This window comes from Melopsittacus undulatus, chromosome 2 (genome assembly GCF_012275295.1).
Source record: "Melopsittacus undulatus isolate bMelUnd1 chromosome 2, bMelUnd1.mat.Z, whole genome shotgun sequence".
In the NCBI taxonomy this organism is placed as follows: domain Eukaryota; kingdom Metazoa; phylum Chordata; class Aves; order Psittaciformes; family Psittaculidae; genus Melopsittacus; species Melopsittacus undulatus.
In genome coordinates, this window is record NC_047528.1 from 67,373,130 (window position 1) to 67,392,974 (window position 19,845).

The 19,845-nt window shown below is 38.6% G+C and overlaps 1 protein-coding gene across 1 annotated transcript in view; it reads right to left on the reverse strand.

Annotated features, from left to right (window-relative positions):
* Positions 1-19,845, reverse strand: part of OCA2 (OCA2 melanosomal transmembrane protein) — a 189,950-nt gene that overhangs the window by 147,751 nt on the left and 22,354 nt on the right. The window contains exon 2 of the mRNA XM_005151395.3: positions 17,077-17,357. Coding sequence (XP_005151452.1) covers positions 17,077-17,336 — 260 coding nt within the window. The 5' untranslated portion in view covers positions 17,337-17,357. The remainder of the gene's footprint in view (positions 1-17,076; positions 17,358-19,845) is intronic.

Below are 19,845 nucleotides of genomic sequence, written 5' to 3' on the forward strand. Positions count from 1 at the left end.
GTCTAGATAAAGGAAAGAAATTAATGTGACACTTTTCAAAACCTTTGAAGTTTACACTTTGAAGGTTTTTTCACAATCAAAAGAGCTAGAAACTTTGGTTTTACCTAGATGCTAGAATGGAGTTCAATCCATCTCCATTAAGCAATTCAGCAACATTACCAAGGAGATAATCAGGAGGTCAGCTCATTAGCCCATTGTGGATAGATGCATTCATAGGATGAAAGGACTGCTCTGGATTTATACTACGTACAGTTGAGGAAATGGTAAGCTGAACACCAATTGTGTTCACTGTTCTTCTCTCATGGTTCAAACTCAAAAATCATTAGCATTTTATACATCAAACACAAGACATGAAATAAGTGCATTTACAAATGTATATATTTATATGTAGACAGGTTCATGGATCTTCACACAAAAAAAATTTACCATTCTCATTTCCCTTTCATTCAAAATTCATTGGAGAAAAATAAAACCAAAAGTTACTGAAAAAAGTGTTTGACAAGGACCTTTTTAAAGACTTACAAAGCATCACTCATATGGAAAGATCCATGTAGAACTGACATCAGGAAAAGAGCATATCCTGCCTCCTGTACAACCACTGCTGTGGCCACATTCCTTTTCACATTTGTTACAATTGGGCATAGTTTATATTTTAATTAAGAGAAAACTTTCAAATAGAAGATTCTTAACCACTTGGATACTGCTGTGAATCATATACACAGATTCTGTCTCTCTCTGCAGGAGTATAGGTCTGTTCTGAGGAAGTGCGGTTTTTGAGCTGGTTACTTGCAATCAAAGTCATACTTCCAGTTGCTAATCTTTCAAGCAATTACAATTTCTGACTGTCTCCATAGTAACTCAGCATTGTAAGAGGGCTGTCCACACCCCAGATGAAGGTCTAGTTGCCTGACAACAGCTGAAGAAGGATTCCACCTGCAACACACGGCTGTTTCCTACTACCTGGCAGGTGATAACTTCCAAAGTCTTCGGGGGACTTTGGATTAATTCCATAAAGAGAACTCTATTCCTGTTGTTGAGCATGAGACCTGCCCCACAATCACATTTTCAGGTATTTCCTAATGTGCCACTTTAAAGGAAAGGACAGGGAAGACTTTGTGGTTGCAACTGCTGTTCAGCAAGAAGCTACCTTTCAATCCCAAATACACTACAGAAGAGGACACCTAAAGATGTAAGCACACAACAAGAGAAACCTGAGGAACAAAAAGACCATTCTCATCCTAGCCAGCTTGCAAATACTTAAAATAGTCACTAGGTTTGGCTAGAACCTATTATTTAGCCTTGTATTGAAAAGTATAATCATGCCACACAATCCATTAAGTTTTCACTTCCTATAATAAAAAACATACATTTTAAACGTCAGCTAATAAAATGCTTCATCTGACATATGTTATGACGTGCATGTAACTATCAGTAAAAGCTATTTCTGTAACAACAGAAAGCAATAATTCCTACATCTACAGAAAGGATTTGGTCAGAATTGAAGAAGAGGTGAATATGGAAGCATAAGTTTTATGCAAGAACATCAACAGCTGTGAACATAACTTATTGCAAATTTTACTATATCAAAAATTAAAAGCAGGTTTTCAGGGAAAAAGAGTATTAAACATGCACAATGCAGGAACAAATTGAAAAGCAGAGAGCTTTTTACAAAAAAAAAAAAAAAACAACCTAGAAAAAGAAAACACCACACCAGTTTTTGGCCCCATTTAAAACACATTCTTCCAGCAAATATGGTATTTGTCATTTTCTGTTAAAGTCCAGTTTTGGACAATGGTTATATGGTACAAATTGTGCTGGCCAACATCATAGCATTCAGCTTTTAAACATTTACTGTGTACTAAGCAGCTGTTAGCATACATCTATGGACATTATGATATATATGTGCCCACACAGAGACACAAGACTCCATTATGTCTTCTCCTCAGTGTCAGTCCGTCATGGGGAACTGTTATGACTACCCATCACAAATGAAGTATAGTCAACTGATATACTAAGAGTCAAGGGAAGGATCAAAGACTCCAGAGCTTACATCTCTAAACAGGCTCCAGACATTTTCTGATGACTGCTTTATGGTAGCATCAACTAAATCAGCAAATAACCTCTAGACCCTTTAAAAGCATGCACCATTAAGATGTCAGAAAAAATTTAACAATGAAAGCATTACTTAATACAGACTCATTTTCTCTTTGACTTTCCTAATTTTCTATTAGACAGGACTGTACAGAATTCTCCAGAAGACTGTGGTGCTGGTACTACATGACAGCAAGACATTGCAAGAGGTACAGTCAACTGGCAGGTGTCATATTGAGAAATGTTTGCCATGCTAAGACCCCAAGCAAGTAAAGAACATGCTTAAGAAATATCACAGAATCACAGAATCCCAAGGGTTGGAAGGAACCTCGAAAGATCTTCTATGTAGTGAAATGTGTGCTGAGATTTTCCAAGACAGAAATAGCATGTGGTAGTGGTCTTTTTTCTTTCATTTCTGCCATATTCTGCTATTTTAAGAAGCAGGGCAATTTTAAGTTTAGAAATAGCTTGGAAATAGACTGCTTCCTGTGTTTGGGTTTTTTTGAATCAAATCAGGCTTTCTAGGGTTATTGTACTTCCCTGAGAAATTAAATTTTCAGATACCTCCAGGACCTGACAGCTCCTTTTCATCAAGAGTCTTTGCCTTCCTCTGTCAGGGGAAGTCTCCACCAAGAAGACATCAAGATGTGGTTAACAGATCAGTGCATCACTGCAGTGGGTCAAGCTAAAAGAATATACTTACATCCTTGAGCCTTGAAGTTCCTTTAAGTTCCCTGACTAACTAAAAGGACTAAGATGTTCTCCACACATTTCTCAGTCTCATGTCAAGACATCACAAGATCCGGCCACCCTGTGGGAGGAGCCAGGAACAGAGGGTGGTTGTGGATCTGGCAGGACCATGACCTCCCTAACCAGGGCTTATCCCACAGCACCCAGTAAGGGAGCAGGAACAGGACAGGGACAGGGACCAGGACCACCCCAGAACTCCATGAGTGCCCAGCAGGGCCACAGTGATGAAGCAGGGCAAAAAAGCCTGCCCTTTGAAGGACTGAGAAGTTGCACTGAAAAGGCATAACTGCTATTTCCTCTTCTCTATTTTCTGCTTCAGCAAAGAAATTGGAAAGCTACAGGAGATAGCATACAAAAACTGCAGACACTCCGAAGGAGAAAATACATCTCAGGAGCAGCTGCTGCCAAAACAGTTTAGCTGTTGGCAACTGCCAGCAAGCTGCAAATTTTAAATAGGCAGCAGTAGCTGGTACGGGTAATGGCGCAACTTCCAAAACCCCAGTTTCTATACAGATTACATAGATAACCTCTTAAGAGGTATTATTCTCAGTTGCTGCAGGGAAAAATGAATCTGCTATAGGGAAGCAATTTATAAGCAACACTGTAAGCATGGCTACACTTGTAATACTTTAGCATATTCTGCAAGCTTGGTTTTTAAATGCCAACATTTCTCTTTGGTATTCACAATGGGCTTTTAGCTTAAGCAGCTCTGACGCTAACTAAATTTATGACAAATAAAACAAGGTTCACACATTTTTTGTAGTCTGTGAGGCAATTCCAAGAATCTCAAAAGTTAAGGAAGTTGTCACAATTTAATGTCTTAACTACATAAGTGACCAGACTCTCCTAAAGATGCAAGATGGAGCACTCAGATGATGGAAATACAAACAGAAGGATAGGTCTGAGAAACAAACGTATGATGTGACCATCTCTAAAGAAGGTTATTCATTGAGCATTGAAGTGATATGATATTGTAGGCCCAAAGGCTTGGGGGAACATATACGAAGATATATGAAGATTGAAGTATGTATGAAGTATGAAGATTCAGACTATCTAAATTTAAGGATGATAAAAGAAAGGAAGTGCTATCAAAAAAGACAATTGACTACCTCCTAGGTGGTGGAAAGCTTTTCTACACAATGGTGAGACAGGTTCATGTTGATATAATTTCCCTTAATCCAAACAGTGTAGTGATCTGTCACATGTAATTATGCTTCTGGCCTTACATAGTCTTATAATATACTCTTATGCCACTCACCTCAGTTTTGAAGAGTGAAAAGAATAATTAGTGAACTATACTTAGAGATGAAGTAATGCAGAAGCTATTTTTCTTTCCTTTTCTCTATTTTTTTCCAAGACATTGATCTTAAAATTGTCATTACTTGTTTCATTCCAAGAATTTGGAGATGACATTTACAGATTTGCAACTCTAGAGAAAAAGGTAACTTTGTCACTAAAAACAAAGTGTTTTCATGGCTTGGAGGTTAAAAAAAAAAAAAAAGAAAAGCCAGACAGATGTACAAAAAAGCTCATTAACAACATGAAAAAATGTGATTGATTCCTATGCTCAGAGAGACAGTAGAGGTGAAGGCAAGCAGCAGGCGACTGCATGGCTTAAAAATTCAAGCTGCCATCAAATTAAGCTTTGTTTTAAAAAAGCACATGATGGACACCAACTACAGTAAGCTTGCTGGGACTTGTATTTTGCCCTTTGGTCAGAATAAAATGAAGCAAGGCAGGTTCAAGAACCCCTCTATCTGATAAGTAGTTGTTGTCTCATAAAGTGTTACAATATAACTAGGACAACTTCTATGGCCTTTATGTAGACCCTGATCTCAGTGGACTGGCCTCAACAAAAATGCTAAAATTTTCTCCAAATCTAGGGAATGAGACGCAGTACTCAGAGCAGACATAGAAGAAACAGCAGTAAAATTTTAAGATAAATAATTTGCAGTGAAATATATAGCTATCATATATTTAAATAATGGGCATTTTTTTCACTATAATGAACATCCTGCTATTTTTTTAATAATTTTAATTGTAATGGAGATAATAAGAATTCCTTTTCAAGTTCTGGCTGAGCATAAGAAACTGAGGTTATCCATATGACCTTTACCATCTATAGGTCTGATCTAAGATAGTTACAGTCACTGGTAAGAGAGAGACATCTTCAAATTGCTTTCATCCTCCCTGCCACCTATGTTGACTATACAATGAACCTGGAGAATTAACTCTGAGATAACAAAGCCTTCACTAAATAATGTATAAGCCCCACACAGTGCACTAAAAAGTACTTTCCTCATGTACATTTTCTTCACTCTTAGATGAAATCTCTTTGTCATACAGAAAACTTTTCACCAGAAAAGTTATTCAGTGTTGACTAGGAATGCAAAGAATTATCAAGCCCTTCCAAACATAATTTCCTCTTAACTTACTAACAAGTAACTTCCAAAACAAAGTAAACCCACATCACTAACCACTGCATTCCACCTTGAATTGCATCACAGACAAATATTTTTAAAGTGCTGAAAATCCCAGAGGAACAAATTAAAGAAACCAAACAGAATAAAAAGGTAGCTGATAATAATACAATATTTGTTTTTACATTTGAAGAATATTCAGTGAAACCTCTAGGAACAAATACAGTTTTATCTCACAAAGATGATGCTCTTCCCTTCACTAGTATCACTGAAATACATTAACATATGCAGTTTACAAGCCTCAGGAAACTCGTTCTGTTTTGCTATCAGACATCTTTTTCTACCTTGAAAGGCCTCAGATATGTATAGGTACCTGAAGGCTACCATGTCAGAGAAAGAGCTATCTAATTTATGTTAACAAGAAGCTTTAAAACACAAATTTTTGATTCAATGTCATGAGAGAGGAATTTGAAACACAAAGATCTGAGCCAGTCAACATATTCAACTGAGATTCACAAATTTAAAAAGAGGGAGGGAAAAAATAGTAATAAAAGGATTATAGATAGTGCACTGCAAAGAAACAGAGAATTTCCTTGTCTCATGCTGGGAAATTATAGTCAGCAAGTCTCTCCTCAGCTGAGGAAACCTGAACACAAAAACTAAGAATAATGATGTATTTTCAGCTTCCCTTCCTCGTTATTTAATCTGTAATCCTTCTTCATGTAAGGACGTATTCCTGTGCACTGAAAAGTCAAAAAACAGTGATCATGCTCCTCAGGGTTCAGAAGGAAAATTCTTTTCCTGCATGGCAGATGACATTGTTCCAGCAACACAGTGTAACTGTATGTTGTATTTGCAATGATCTTCCCCTCAAGTCACAGACCCTTTCCAGTCCCAGATTCCTTCTTCTCAGACATAGTGTTTGCTTTGGCCCTATACGGAGTGACACTTTGGTTTCTCCATAGTCTCACAAAGGGGATTTCCTTCAATCTTTCTCCTGAAATAACATATTCTTGATAAGAAATGTCATAATATTTTGCTATGCATGTTCTAAAAATCACCATCCCAAAGATAAATAAATCCTGGATAGTGATCACCAGAAAAAAGATAGGATTCTGTTCAGTGGCTGTATGGACAATAAGTCTTTGCATACGCATGAAAATTTCTGGGTATCCAGACACGAGGTGACATAAATAAGACCTAATTCTCTGATCCCAAAGAAAAAAGGGAAAGTGTCAGTGTTGATGGCTTAAAAATTAAGTAAATAAATAAATAAAGTATTTAGCAAGAGGTTAGTTGCAGGAAAGGAGAAACTCCTTGACTGACCATTGTCATCAGCTTCTTCCCCTTATTCAGGCAGGAGGCTCCAAGCTGCTATACAAAGAGACAGATGAATAAAAACACGCAGTCAGTCCTTGCAAATGAACCACATTAAAGAAGCAAGACAGATATATCTGTCTACAAAATCAGAATTGAGATGAAGGATCTCTGTTACTGGTCCCACCCTAGCAGAGATGATGTGGAGCGCACCTGATTTACAAAGTTAAAGACATAAGTTTACAAGTATTTCATTTTTCAGGCAGATGCTGCACCTGAATAATATATTAATTTTCAATTAAAAAATCCTCTTGTTAGCATTTTTAAAATCATGAAAAAACAGGGTTTCAATTAAAAAAAAGAAAAAAGCCAAACCTTGTCCTTTGCTATGTGTTAGACCAGACAGTTACTGCAGCTATTTGATTATAAACTCAAACAGATCAAAAAGGTTTAGTGCTCTTGAATCAACAGCACCTCCAAATAAAAGACGCCTGAAGCGTCTATACATCAGAAGCCTGAATGTAGGATAAAGTATAGTACTAACAAAACACAGTTTCTCACATGTATCTTTTGAATAAAACAACTCCAGAAACTGTTGCCAAGATAAACACATACTGCACTGAAAACTGTCTTTTTAATACAGTCTGCACAGGCAGTTTGCAAAAAGAAATTATCCACAGTGTGACACAGCAGGAATAGCCTGACAATATGGCAATGCAAAGGAAAAAGGTAAGTGGATACTCTAGGCAGCAGAGCAATATACAAAGTCACAGTAAAAGAAAAAAGAGATAAACACTAAAATGCCCATAACCACATATTGTTCTTAAAAGTTAATGTAGAGGTAGCTCTTCTGCACCTCAAGATTCAATACAGAATAATGGTTGTTCCTCTGCACAAAAATAACCTATTTAAACCTCACACAATGAGATCACATTTGAGTCATGGCACTTAGAAGTAGGTTACAATTGCAAAGAAAGGTTTTAAAACCAACCAAACAAAAAATGCTTATGAAAAGCAGAAGTCCATAGGGCACTGTCTCAGAGAAAAACAAATGTACTATTTTAAGGTTATGTAATGTGGAAGTTAATCAGAATAGTGGAAGAACTAAAGCTACAGGAATTATCTCCTCCAGAAGCATTAGAAAATAGCATGGGCTGGAGAGAAAAATTATCATGACACATGGCACAGCTAAAAGAACAGATTTTAACTTCACACAAAAAGCACATAGACATACTATTTTTTTTAAAGGCCATTGATTTAGAAAGGAAGGATGGACTCCATCAACATTTGTTCATCATTGCAGGAGGTATGGTTAGAATCTCGGCACTGCAGTGTTATGCCAGTTTAAATATTAATTTATTTTAATCAGTAATCAAACACTGTAACCTCAAGAAGGGCAAAGTATGCTCCTACTTGCAACTTTCTTGTTAATGAAGGTGATGTAGAAAATGATACCATGAAGACTGCATCGCTGAAGAGATACATATGTGGCACAGGCAGGCTCCATAAGGAAGCTGATGTCAATACCTAATTCTGATGATCTCAAGTCATTATATGTAGGACCTAAATCTCCCCAGATTCATAGTTTCCCAAGTATGAAAAGCCAGAAATGTCCTTCCTCTGTCCTGTCTGCTTGAGCCTAAAAGGTTTCTTGGATTGACATATAAAGAAAATTAAATGATCAGTCCTATTCTGTATTGAAAATAAATTGAATAAATTGGTACATTCGTCGACTGCTTTTGATGTGAAGTTCTTGTGTGTTCTGCCTCAAAAACATCCAGATTTCTATCTGAAGGAAAACATGACAAGTCTAATGACATCAGTGGAGCTTTTTTCAACTTTTGCTGACAGACCTATAGGTTCGAAACTGTGATTAGCATGATACTGATCCATCCAAATCCTTATGACAATCTATCATTCTCTTCTGCCAAGGACAGACTGTCTTCTGTCAAAATAGTGTAGTTTGAATATTTCTGGTCCTATAATCATCTTCAATACTGCCACGCAACCTTGAGCAGGTTTGTAATGAGTGTTTGATGGCACTTTTTTTGTAGTTAAAACAACTGTTTTACACAAGCTGGTGTTCAAAATTTTTTCACTTTGAAAAATCACTATTCCTTACAATTTTGGCTTAACTTGTTTTGGGGCAGAGGCTACAATATGCCAAGTAAACATGAACCAAAAACAATGTCTAAAATACACAATTCCATTGCGTCACTTCTGCAAAGAGCATTTACTCTTGCTGGCCTGCGCTGGAGAGCACTAGGAGGCACAACATACAGCACACACAGCATCTTGGCAAAGTAGCCACATGCAGCCAATGGGTGCAAAATCATGTATTTATATAATATTATGAAATAGCCCTGCTGTTTTAGCTTACACAATTAAATACAAATCAGAGGAAGAAGAAGCGCATTCCTCATTACCCTTCATTCTGGGTTTACTCTTCCTTTTATCAGACAGATTCACTAAATTCAGATTCATGCTTTACACTGTAAGAGGTTTACATGATGAGCCAGCTGTCAATAGACCCTAAAGAGGATTGCAGTTCATATGTCATTGATGTGGCTGAGGAGGCAGAGTTGCTCCTGTCACTCCTAGAAAGATTAGAGATGAAAGAATACATGAGGCTGCTTTTAATTTTTTATTTTCTCAGCAGCAGAGAAAATAAATTGCATAAGACTGCAAGGATGGGTGAAAAAGACACTCTGAAATACCCCATCCAAGGAGGTATCGTATTAATCCAGGATTACACTTCTTACGATAAATTCATCGATGGCATAGTGTTTCCTTCTCAAACAGCAAGTGTAATACTTGACCAGACATACCAGTTCAATATAACTGCCAGCACTGCTGTCTGAGACAAATGCTTGCATACTCCAGCATTGCCAGAGCTCCACTTCAAGAGAGGAAGTCTTTAGAGAAGCTAACTGCTCAAGGATCTCAGGAAATGAACGGCAGATGGACTGTGTTTGCTGTCCTTACTGACTAGCATGGAAAAAGGTGTAGCTCAGAAAGTGTGAGCAAAACCTTCAGCCTTTCACAGCTGCTTCTGAATGATGCCAATTCACAGACAGTACTGAGTCAGTATCTTATGCTGCACCCCTGAAAACTGTGAGTTGTTGCAACTGCCAATCTGTTTTCTACTTCACTCTGCCCAAAAGGAATCATATAAAAACGTGCAAAGTTAAAAACTAAGTGCATTACTTCTGAACCTGCACAGTCCTGTCAGACCTGCCTCCAGCTCACTGTGCTATCCTTGACTTAGCTCCAACCTACTGGGGACAAAGCTCTGGTGGTCCATTAGCACAATCATTGCAGGTTGCCCCTGCAGTCCCATTAATACCTATCAAGCAGAGAATTGCTTGCTTGGTCACTGTCTGTAACCATTTTGGTGACTCTTTGTCAGCTTTTGCTGTATTTTAGCAACTAAATCACTTGAGCTCCTTATGAACAGGAGGTTTTTAAAAAAGCCATATGATTTGCCAGACTACAAACTGTAACCTTTTATTTTTTAATTCACTGGCTAATTTCTTCCATCTGCATTAATCTATTTTGCCATCAGCTACATTTAATTTAACATGAATTTCAGTTCTTAAACCTATGACCACCGCTACCCTAGAAATTTTCACTGTGGCTGAGGAATGATTTCCAGTGCTTCCAACAAAAAAGGACAAACCACTCTGATGTTAATTAATTCTAATGGGAGAGACATTTAAAATGTTGAGCAGACTGAAACACATCTCTATCACCAAGAAGAACTATGCTTTAAAATATCTGCTAACAGGAAGCTTTGGGGGAAAAGAAAATATATATATATAAAAAGGTTCAAGTCTTAAAGCTAAATGGTCCAAACTTACTGGCAAAAAACAGATTCCTCTCCATGACTCTTACTTTCAACTATTTTTGGCTGCACTTTCAGGGTTTGACTTGCTCTATCTTGCAAATTCAGGGCCTGAGCCCTTGGAAAAGTTACCATGTTTTCATGCAGACCACTTACCATCCAACTACAATGCCACAACGGCTGCCTATCTGCATGTTCACCAGGTGCAGTGCTACACGTAAGGGCCATGGATTTCCAATGTTTTATTTTCCTTCTCCCCAGCAACTGTCAGCAAATGCTCATTGTTCTTCCCCATGTAAAGCTTTTGCACATGCACAACTACACAGCAGAAAATTAGGGACAAAACTGGATTCGTACTAATAAGCATAATTTGACCACCTGCTAGTACAATGTTCTGATTCCCACAGACTGTTTAGGATGTCAGAAATGCTACCTGCACATAGGTGCATCAGCCAGGAACTAAGCACACTGAGCAGTTTTTCAAAGAAAAAGCTTTATTGAGGGATACCGAGTGCCTGAATTGTTTGCTTCATCTTACATGGATAGCTACTCCTCACATCAGCTACCCTTAGCCCCATGTCTGCTCTCCTGCTCAACTGGGGCTGCCTCTGTGCAAATGTATTGGGGTCTGGCTGGGAGGGAGTTAATTTTGCCTATAACAACCCCTATAGTGCTCTGCTTTTGTACTGGTAGCTAGAAGGGTGTTTTGGCTAATGCTGAGCAGTGCTTACACAGCATCAAGTCAGTTTCTACAACATTGCCCCTCAACAGCCAGGACAGCAACCCAAACTGGACAAAGGGATATTCTACACTACATGATGGCTGCTCAGCAAGAAAAGCCAAGAAAATGAGGAGAAAGGGGTGGGGAGAGGAAGAAGGAGGCTGTGTCATTCCTTATTTATGACATTGCTCTTGCAACTACTACACGTCCTGAGCCCTTCTTCCTGGAAGTGGATGGACATTGCCTTCTGATGGGAAGTAGAGAATAAATCTGTTTTCCTTTGTTTCTACACATGCTGTTTGCTTTTGCTTTATTAAACTGCCTTCATCTTGTCCCATTACAGTTTTTATCCATCTTGTTTTCTCTTCCACTCTGTCCTGCTGAGGAGGCGAGTGATAGAGGGGTTTGGTGGACAACTGGCATCTAGCTAGGGTCAACCCACCACAGCAACACATTGCTTTTCAAAGTCTGGCTGTCTGTTTAGCTTAACTCTTCAACCATATAATGTAAAAAAAAAGCATCGCTGACATTAAAAGCCTCTCCCCTGTTTAAAAAGAGGTTTACATGAGGAAACAGCTGTCCAGCCCCAAAGAGGATTGAAGCTTGTATGTCACTGGCATTTTTCCATAACTGACCTACGAAGTCTAAAAAAGACAAACCCCACATACCCATATTAGTAACCATTAGGAAGAGAGCAGCTGCTTGCCAGATTCAACAGTTTTGTGCAATGTCACAGGGATTCAATTGAAACTTTTGATCTTTGGAGTGACAAGTTCAGTTTTTAGCCTGGCAGCTGGAAAAGTTTGAAGCAGTTAATTAGTATCCCCCAGTTTTTTCAGCAGAGCACTTAAAACCGCATTCAAGTAGCTACATGGGTGTGCTACGGTTTTAGTCTGCTGCTGATGGAATAGAAACTTTAGTACATGACCAATCTGAGATATTGTAAATAGTTCTAAGAAATAAGCACTGAGATGATGAATAGTACACAGCAACAGGGAAACTAAATAACTCAACACAGGGAAATCTGTCATGAGTGAGGTCTGTTTCTGGTTTGAATTTTTTTGTTAATTTTTGTATTAATAAGAAAAACTAAGTTAAAATCAGTGTTTTGCTGAGCACACTTCTTTTGCTCAAATGAAGCAAACATTTTCCTGAAATTATACCCTACAATCACATTTCTGTCTTCTGTTACCAGTCCAAGATGCTTTTCTCTAGGAAACAGGAAACAGTTATTTAGAAGGGAGCAGCAGAACTTCCTAATAACTTATTTATCTGTGTATTGTGCATAGTGTTGTCTTCCTGTTATACTTCCTAGCATTTGAGTTAAAAATGCACTAGACTTGCTTATTGGTTTTAGTTTTTCAGGTTTTTGAATGGTATTTTGTGATGTAATAGGGGCAACAGCAGAGAGCTGTAATCTGAGTTAAGTCAGAGAGACTCAGCAGTTCCATGCCCCTACACAGTTTGCTCAAGACAAGCTGTGTTACAGCCACATGCCTCTATGTTAGCAACAAACGTTTGAGAGAATATATTCAAAGCCAAACAAACCAAATTAAATCAATTAGTAAAATCACAAACTTCCTCAGTATTATTTATTCAGCACAGTGTCACAGCACTTAAAGATCCTCATGGGGAATCAAAACTCTGAAACATTTACTACAGATAAGAAATTGAAAGAAAGCCAGAAGCATCACCATACAGGTAGCAAGCAAGATCACCAAAAGCTACACAAGAATAATGAATATGGCTGTTTGCTATGAAGTCATCTATCTGTCCTGGACTCTGTAATGTTTGTGTGATTGACATGAAAATCAGAATGGTTTCTACACAAACATGCAATTATGGTGTGAAAATGACCACTTTCCCTGTTTGAATGTTGAACAGAAGATGATCCCATTTTATTCTAATAGCCAGAGATCAAAATTAGTCTCACAGCACACAAAAAAAAAATGTGTTTTGAATGTTTTTGAGGTTTTTTTCCTCATTCTGTTTCCCCTGTCTGAAAAAGCTTTCAAATTATCACATAAATTTTACTTATCTAGACAGTAACCATGTCTTGTTGACATCTAATTCTAAGTCTCATGAATGTCCTTTAAAAGTAGCAATACATCAACATAATTAAAAATCAAAATTGAGATTTATAATCCCTCACTCCTAAAGGCATAACTTCACTTTCATAGTGACTTTTCACTATAAAACAGCTTATCCTCTCCCAGTGTCTCTAACATTAAATACAATTACAATCTTTCTGTTGTATTGCTGCAAACTGAGAATACAATAGACAGTTTTAATTCACTGACTTCCTCATTGCAAACAAGCCTCCCTACTGATCCTAGCACCACAGACACAAGGCAAAGGAAGAGTTAAATATGGTTGATTGCTTTACTTGCATAAGTGAGCATTACATAAATGAAACTGCAGGACAGGAGAAATGCTGAGAGAAATAGTTTTGTTTGATGCAACACAAATTGAAGCAGATTCCAAAGAAGAGATTATTTTTTTGTTCTCCCAGACATGAGACTTCTTAATGAGGCAAAAAGATTAAAGAAAAAAACTTCTAAGGGGTATCATATTAAATGACTAGCAAGTTCCAGGGCTGTATTCATCCAAATATAACTTCAGTGGACAATAGAGCTTGGTTTCATCGCGTTGTTTTCACAGCTTAATTTCTTGTGAAAAGTTCACAACATAATGAATTGTATGACTGCCAACCTTCTTTTATTTCCCTTTCCTAAGAAGATAATGTTACTACCTGACCACCTAAAGGAGGTAAAACCAGCAACTGCATTAAAGAAAGAAGGTCAATATGAAATTAATGCAGAGTCTAGTTACGCTGTTACTCCTCTCTTCCACTGCCTTCCACCACAATGAATGCCCTTCTTTATTTAGTAGTACAGTTTTAAGTAGCAGCACTAAGTAATTGGTTTCATGAGTTTAAGAGTTAGTATTCATCTCATTTCTATAGTTGGCCTTCAAGACCTATTAACTCCTAAACCAAAACAGAGCTGACTTCACCCCACTCCGGTGGCTCACCAAGTAGGATTTCAGATTTGGTTGATATAAAAAGCCATGACATGACATCACTGATGATGATGGGACCAAGGCAATCAAGGGCCTTTTTTCTGTGGCCACATCCTGTACGTACATAGACAGAACACCCTGTGCTTTTGGAGATTATCAGGGCTGGCCTGAAGAGCAATGGTCATGCTGCCATAGAGCACCATGAAATCTTCCCGCAAGGTAAGAGGGTTCAAAGCCGAGAAAGGTGGCTTGGACCAGTGTCTATCAACTGCAAAAGCAACTTTTACATAACTATAATGAAAAAGAGCCTGTCAATCCATTGTTTAAAAGCTGAGGAAAATAGAAGTGTAAATTCAAATTTCAGAATTCACTGCCACCACAGTACTTTAAAACCTGTATTTCTGATAGACAAAACTGCACATTCCCACTGAACACCACTGGAGCTCATGTATCAAGAGGCTCACTCCAAGAGGCATGGCTGCATTTCCCACAGCAAGCAGGACCAAAGGAATTATGTTGCTTACAAAAAGCCAGACAGGCTTATTTTAGGAGAAAGGATGCTCTGGAAAGATAAAGTCAACAGAGTGACCACTGTGGATGGCCCAGGCCTCCTCACACAGAGCCAAGGGAGCTTCAAGCATTGCAGTAAAAAATCAGAAGGTACTGGTCTTAAATAGACAAAGTAAATAAGAAGGCATTTTGACAGGCAGGCAGCCTGAGACAATACACACACCGACCACAAAATACCTGCAGGACTGTGCTGCAGTCAAATGGAAATGTTCAGTCTAGAACAGGGTGGACATAAATGTCCCTAGGAAAAGGGTCCTGCCTAACTCAAGAACACTTTCTTCAAGGTTATTTAGGGACTGAGATAAATCCCCTGTTCTGTTAAATAGATTCTTTAGAAAGTCTTCTCTCAGTGTACATTTGAACAATTTAGAGAACCTAGGAATCTTATCCCTGAAAGATAATTCAGCAATTTAAGTTAAGTAGATGCATTAAAACCAACCCATACAGATGTGTGAATTTACTGAGCCTCTTTGTGGAAAAAAAAAATTTAAAAAAAGGATTTGGTCTCCTCTTTTTTAATCATTAGTAGTTTTCTTTGCAAGCAAAAGAACAATTTACACTGAAAGCTAATTTTCATTCTAATGAACTAATCAAACAACTCGTGATTCTGCAAAGGCTTATCCATGTTTTTGTCTGTATTCTGTTGAGCAGTCCCAATGATTTAAGGGTAATTACTCATACTAGAGGGATTACACAGTATTTTAACTGCACCTAATGTGCATTGGCTAAAATACATGCTCAGAAGAACCAGAGAAGATTCATCTCCATGAAAAAAAAATCAATATTGCAGGAAAAAGAGAGGTAAAGATAAACAAGGATAAATTTCAGGAGATCCTTTCCTGAGCCCTAATATACTGCTATAGAAGATTAGATATACTTTGTATGTAAGGGAGTATGGGCATGGCTCTTTAATTCGATTCCTAAATCACAATGACTACAGTTTACTCAACAGGAAAACAGTGTTATCAAAAGACCTGCAGGTACTCCCTGCACTTGCAAGAAGGTGCACTCCCCTGTGATTTAATGTTTTTCATCTCTGACACCTGCAACCATGATTTCCAAACTGTAGTTCATAAGTTCACAGCAAATTGTGTACCACCAGTACACTGGAAAATAACAGAAAGAAATTTAGCCTGAAGGGTGATAGCTGGTCCATAAGAATCACAGAATCACAGAATGGTTTGGGTTGGAAGGGACCTTTAAGATCATCCAGTTCCAACTTCCCTGCCATGGGCAGGGACACCTTCCACTTGGTTGCTCAAAGCTCCATCCAGCCTGGCTTTGTGCACTGCCAGGGATGAGGCAGCCACAGCTTCTCTGGGCAACCATTATGCCAAATAGCAAATCATTAAGTAAATTGTACTTTTATGTTTAAGTTTAATTACTTAGGGTTTTTTTTTAATCTGATTTAAACATTAAACTGCTTTGAAATCTACCATGTTTTTTCCTTATTTCTAGCAGTGCAATGAGACTATCCAGCATCAGGCTGGCACTCTACTTCACCACTGCAATGTGAGCTGTCTTGCTCTACGCAGACCCCCCAGGCAGTGTTTCAAGACATGTGCTCTGCAGGAGCTTGGATTAGGTAACAGCATTGCTCTTGCTTCAAGTTCTATCAAGTCACCTCTACAAATTCTCATAACTGCTCAAAAAGGTTGACAGTCCACCCTCATTGCCTTCCACACACTGTTCTTGCTGCACAACTTGCTCCATCCTGCTACCAAATGGGTTTAAGAAAGTGAATATGTGAACAGAAAGGGTTAAAAAGCCACCTGCAATATTTTAGGGGCTATAAAATATTTCTAAATGCTTACAAATAGAATTGTTGATGTTGTATCTGTCACAACAGGAAAGACTAGCGCTCCCACCCCCAAACCTGCACCTCTCCTGATACAGAAAAGGATGCACAAGGAGCCCACACTTGCAGGGTGTCAGCAGTCACAGTTGTGTTATTAGTGCCATTTTAGTATTCACAGTCTTACCTGTAGTGATTCAGTTCACAGCCTTACAGTGTGTTTTTCTGAAAGAGGTGGGGGGAGGGGACATGAAAATTTCTTTATCTCTGTGTGTTTTGTGACACCAAGTAGGGAAGGAAAGGCATGTTCCTGGTCTTGAAAACACAGTAAAATTGGCTTATGGCTGCTATTAAAGCTGAGACTAGCTAAAAAATCCACAACCCCTCCATAGCCATTAAGACTGCTCTGGTGCCCCATTAAGCTTCCTGTTCTCTATGTAGGTGGGAGAAACAACATTCACTTAATAAACATACATATCTGCTCTGTAAGGAAATAAAAATTAACTTTAATTAGGAGAAAAAATATTCTATTTGTCCTTATTCTTACCTTCCCTGAATGGGGACAGGGGTGAAATCCTTCCCCAGAGCAATGCAGACATCCTCCCCTATGGCTGGGTTTTCACACAGGGTCTGCTGCTCTCCAAGACTTGCTACCATGCCATGATACTCTTTCAAAAGCCGCAGCTCATTGCAACTTCTGGTCACCGGTTTGGCTGTCACTTTTGCACTTTGATGTAGAGATGTCTGATTCAACTCCATCTCTTGTTGTCTAGGATTAGTACTTTCATCTTTGTTATCCAAGTACATCTGTCCCTGGGGGGTGTTCTCCTAAAGAAAGTGAAAACAAATATATTAAGACTAAATTGAATTGACTCAACATTTACTTCAGTATGTGTGCGCTAAAAATGCCAAGCAGAAGACTTTATGTTTACCTTTGGATATTTCTCTTGATGGTTTATTACCACAAGAAATGATTCCAGCATCCTATACATCTTTGCATCTTCAAAATTAACCATGATAAGAAGCATTCAAATGCATAGAGATGGATCTTCTACTTTTTCCATGTCTACTGTGACTTTCTCCCACAAATTTCCCAGGACCTATCCCACAGAATAAGCAAAAATAATCTCCACATCAGTGGCACAAGAGCCACTGGTGCAAAACATCTTCCCAGCTTATAACAGCACTGCCTAACCACCGTGACACAGGTTTCCTTCAGCAGTTGTGGTGGCAGCAGCCCTGCAGAAGCCACCTCTCCCCTCCTAGCGCTCAGGCTCCCTCTGGAAACATGGTCAGGCAGAAGCTCTGTTGCATCTGATGGCCCCTCATTAAGCAGAGAAGGTACTTGAGTTTTAGGAAAACAACATGCCATTTCAGCACTTGCCAGAGGCATTTATGAAATGTGAATCAAACCTTGATGAAAATTAGGTTCTATTAGATGATTATTAATGGTGATTATAATAAAAATTAGTGCATAACAGTCAAAAAGCTTTTATGCTCTCATCATTAAAATTCAGCGTGAAAAGTGATAAAAAACACTTCAGAACCCCACAAAGTGCACAAATCAAGCATGAAGACCGAGTTAAAGATCTGCCTGTCTTAAACACACACTGTGGAGTCTAATCACAGGAATATTTCAGTATGAAGTGCTGAAGCCACCACAGAGTACAGCAAGAGCTCAGGAAACAGGCCCATCAGCCTCCAACATCCCTGCAGTGGGGGAAAGCAGCTTTGCCAGAGCACATATGGGGCAAAAATAGCACAGTAACAGGAAATAGGTTCTGCTTTGGTTCCAGCTGTAAAAATCACTAGAAATTGATATAACAAAAAGCTCATGATGATTTTGTTCAGCTTTGACCTCTCAAAGCTATAAAGTTATTGGCTTTACAGAGGTCTTGGGTTTAGACATGGCTGACATACATCAAGAGACACTGAAAGCAGTTCAATTTTCAATGGATAATACTTCTCCCCTAGATATTTTCTTAAAGGGACAAGCCCTTTCTTCACTCAGTGTAAGTAATACAAATGTGGCTGATGTAATAACAAATACACTGTCACTGAGCTGGTCTAGGGCCTCTCCATGGCCTGAAAAGCACGAATTTTGGTAAACCAAGACAAAATCCTGAGTAGAAGTCCTGGAAAGCCAGGCTTACCGCTCCTGCACTGGGGGATCTAAGGCTGCAGATATTGCGAGAGCCAGCACACCACATGCAGGAGCAACCACTGCCCCATGAACGTCTTCTTGTCACCTCTGGTAGCCTGCTGCCCCTAACAGGCAGCCGCTTTTGCCTATTCTAAGATCCCAAGCTGCCTTCCTCCCTAATAAATAACTTTGAAATGTGAATACCTCCAGCTCCAAATGGAAAAGATAATTGCTCTTGTTTTCAATATTACTTTATATTTTTATGTACTGTTTTTATTAAGACACTCTGTAAATCATAATTGAGATATCTGCCCACTTATTCCATTTTTCATAACATTTGGTTTGTCTGAGTGCCTGCTGTGAAAAGACTCAGACTTTTAAATTATGTCAGGCTGTGGAAACATGAGCAGTAAACTTACAGCAACTCAGGCTGTACCAGTTCTTCAAAGATGAGAACCTGAACACAACCTTTAAATTCGACCCTGTCTCACCCCAAAAGTGGGAAGCTTTTATCTGTAGGTAAGTAAGGACTAAATTAGTCAGGCTTTCATAGGTACAAAGCCCTTACTATGAAAGACATTAAGTTTCAGAAATAGTAAAAAACAAAAGAATGCCAAGGACAAAAAGCTTGAGAGAGAATCTGATGCCTAGATCCAAAACCAATAAAACACATTATTATGCATTCACAAAAGCTTTGCAAAAAGATAAAATAATACAGCATCATTTTGCCACAAGAGACAGGTTTGATTGCGATTACCTACGTAGCTAAAACATTGCTAAGGCAACTATCACCATGGTATCTAAGCTTCTAAGACATCGGTGCATTTACCATTCAAGAAATTCTCAAATGATCACATTTTGTCTGTAGTTAAAGAACTTTTCTCCACTTTTATTTCTTCTTCCTTTTTCTTCTCCTGCAATGTCTCCATCAGGAACAAGACAGAGGTGAGATGTTATCAGGTGAAGGTGAGAAGATATTTTAGCCAAGGAAGCTTATATGCGGTTCATCAGTCTAGAGCTATGCACCACCAAGGGCTTTTTTGCCACAGCTATAAACTGATCCAGTAACCCCACATCCAGAGTTTTACTATAAAAGCGCTAATACAATGTTTAAGCCATGCTTGTTATGCCTTCTTCATCCCTGTCATCACAAGGATCCACTTTTAAAGCCCT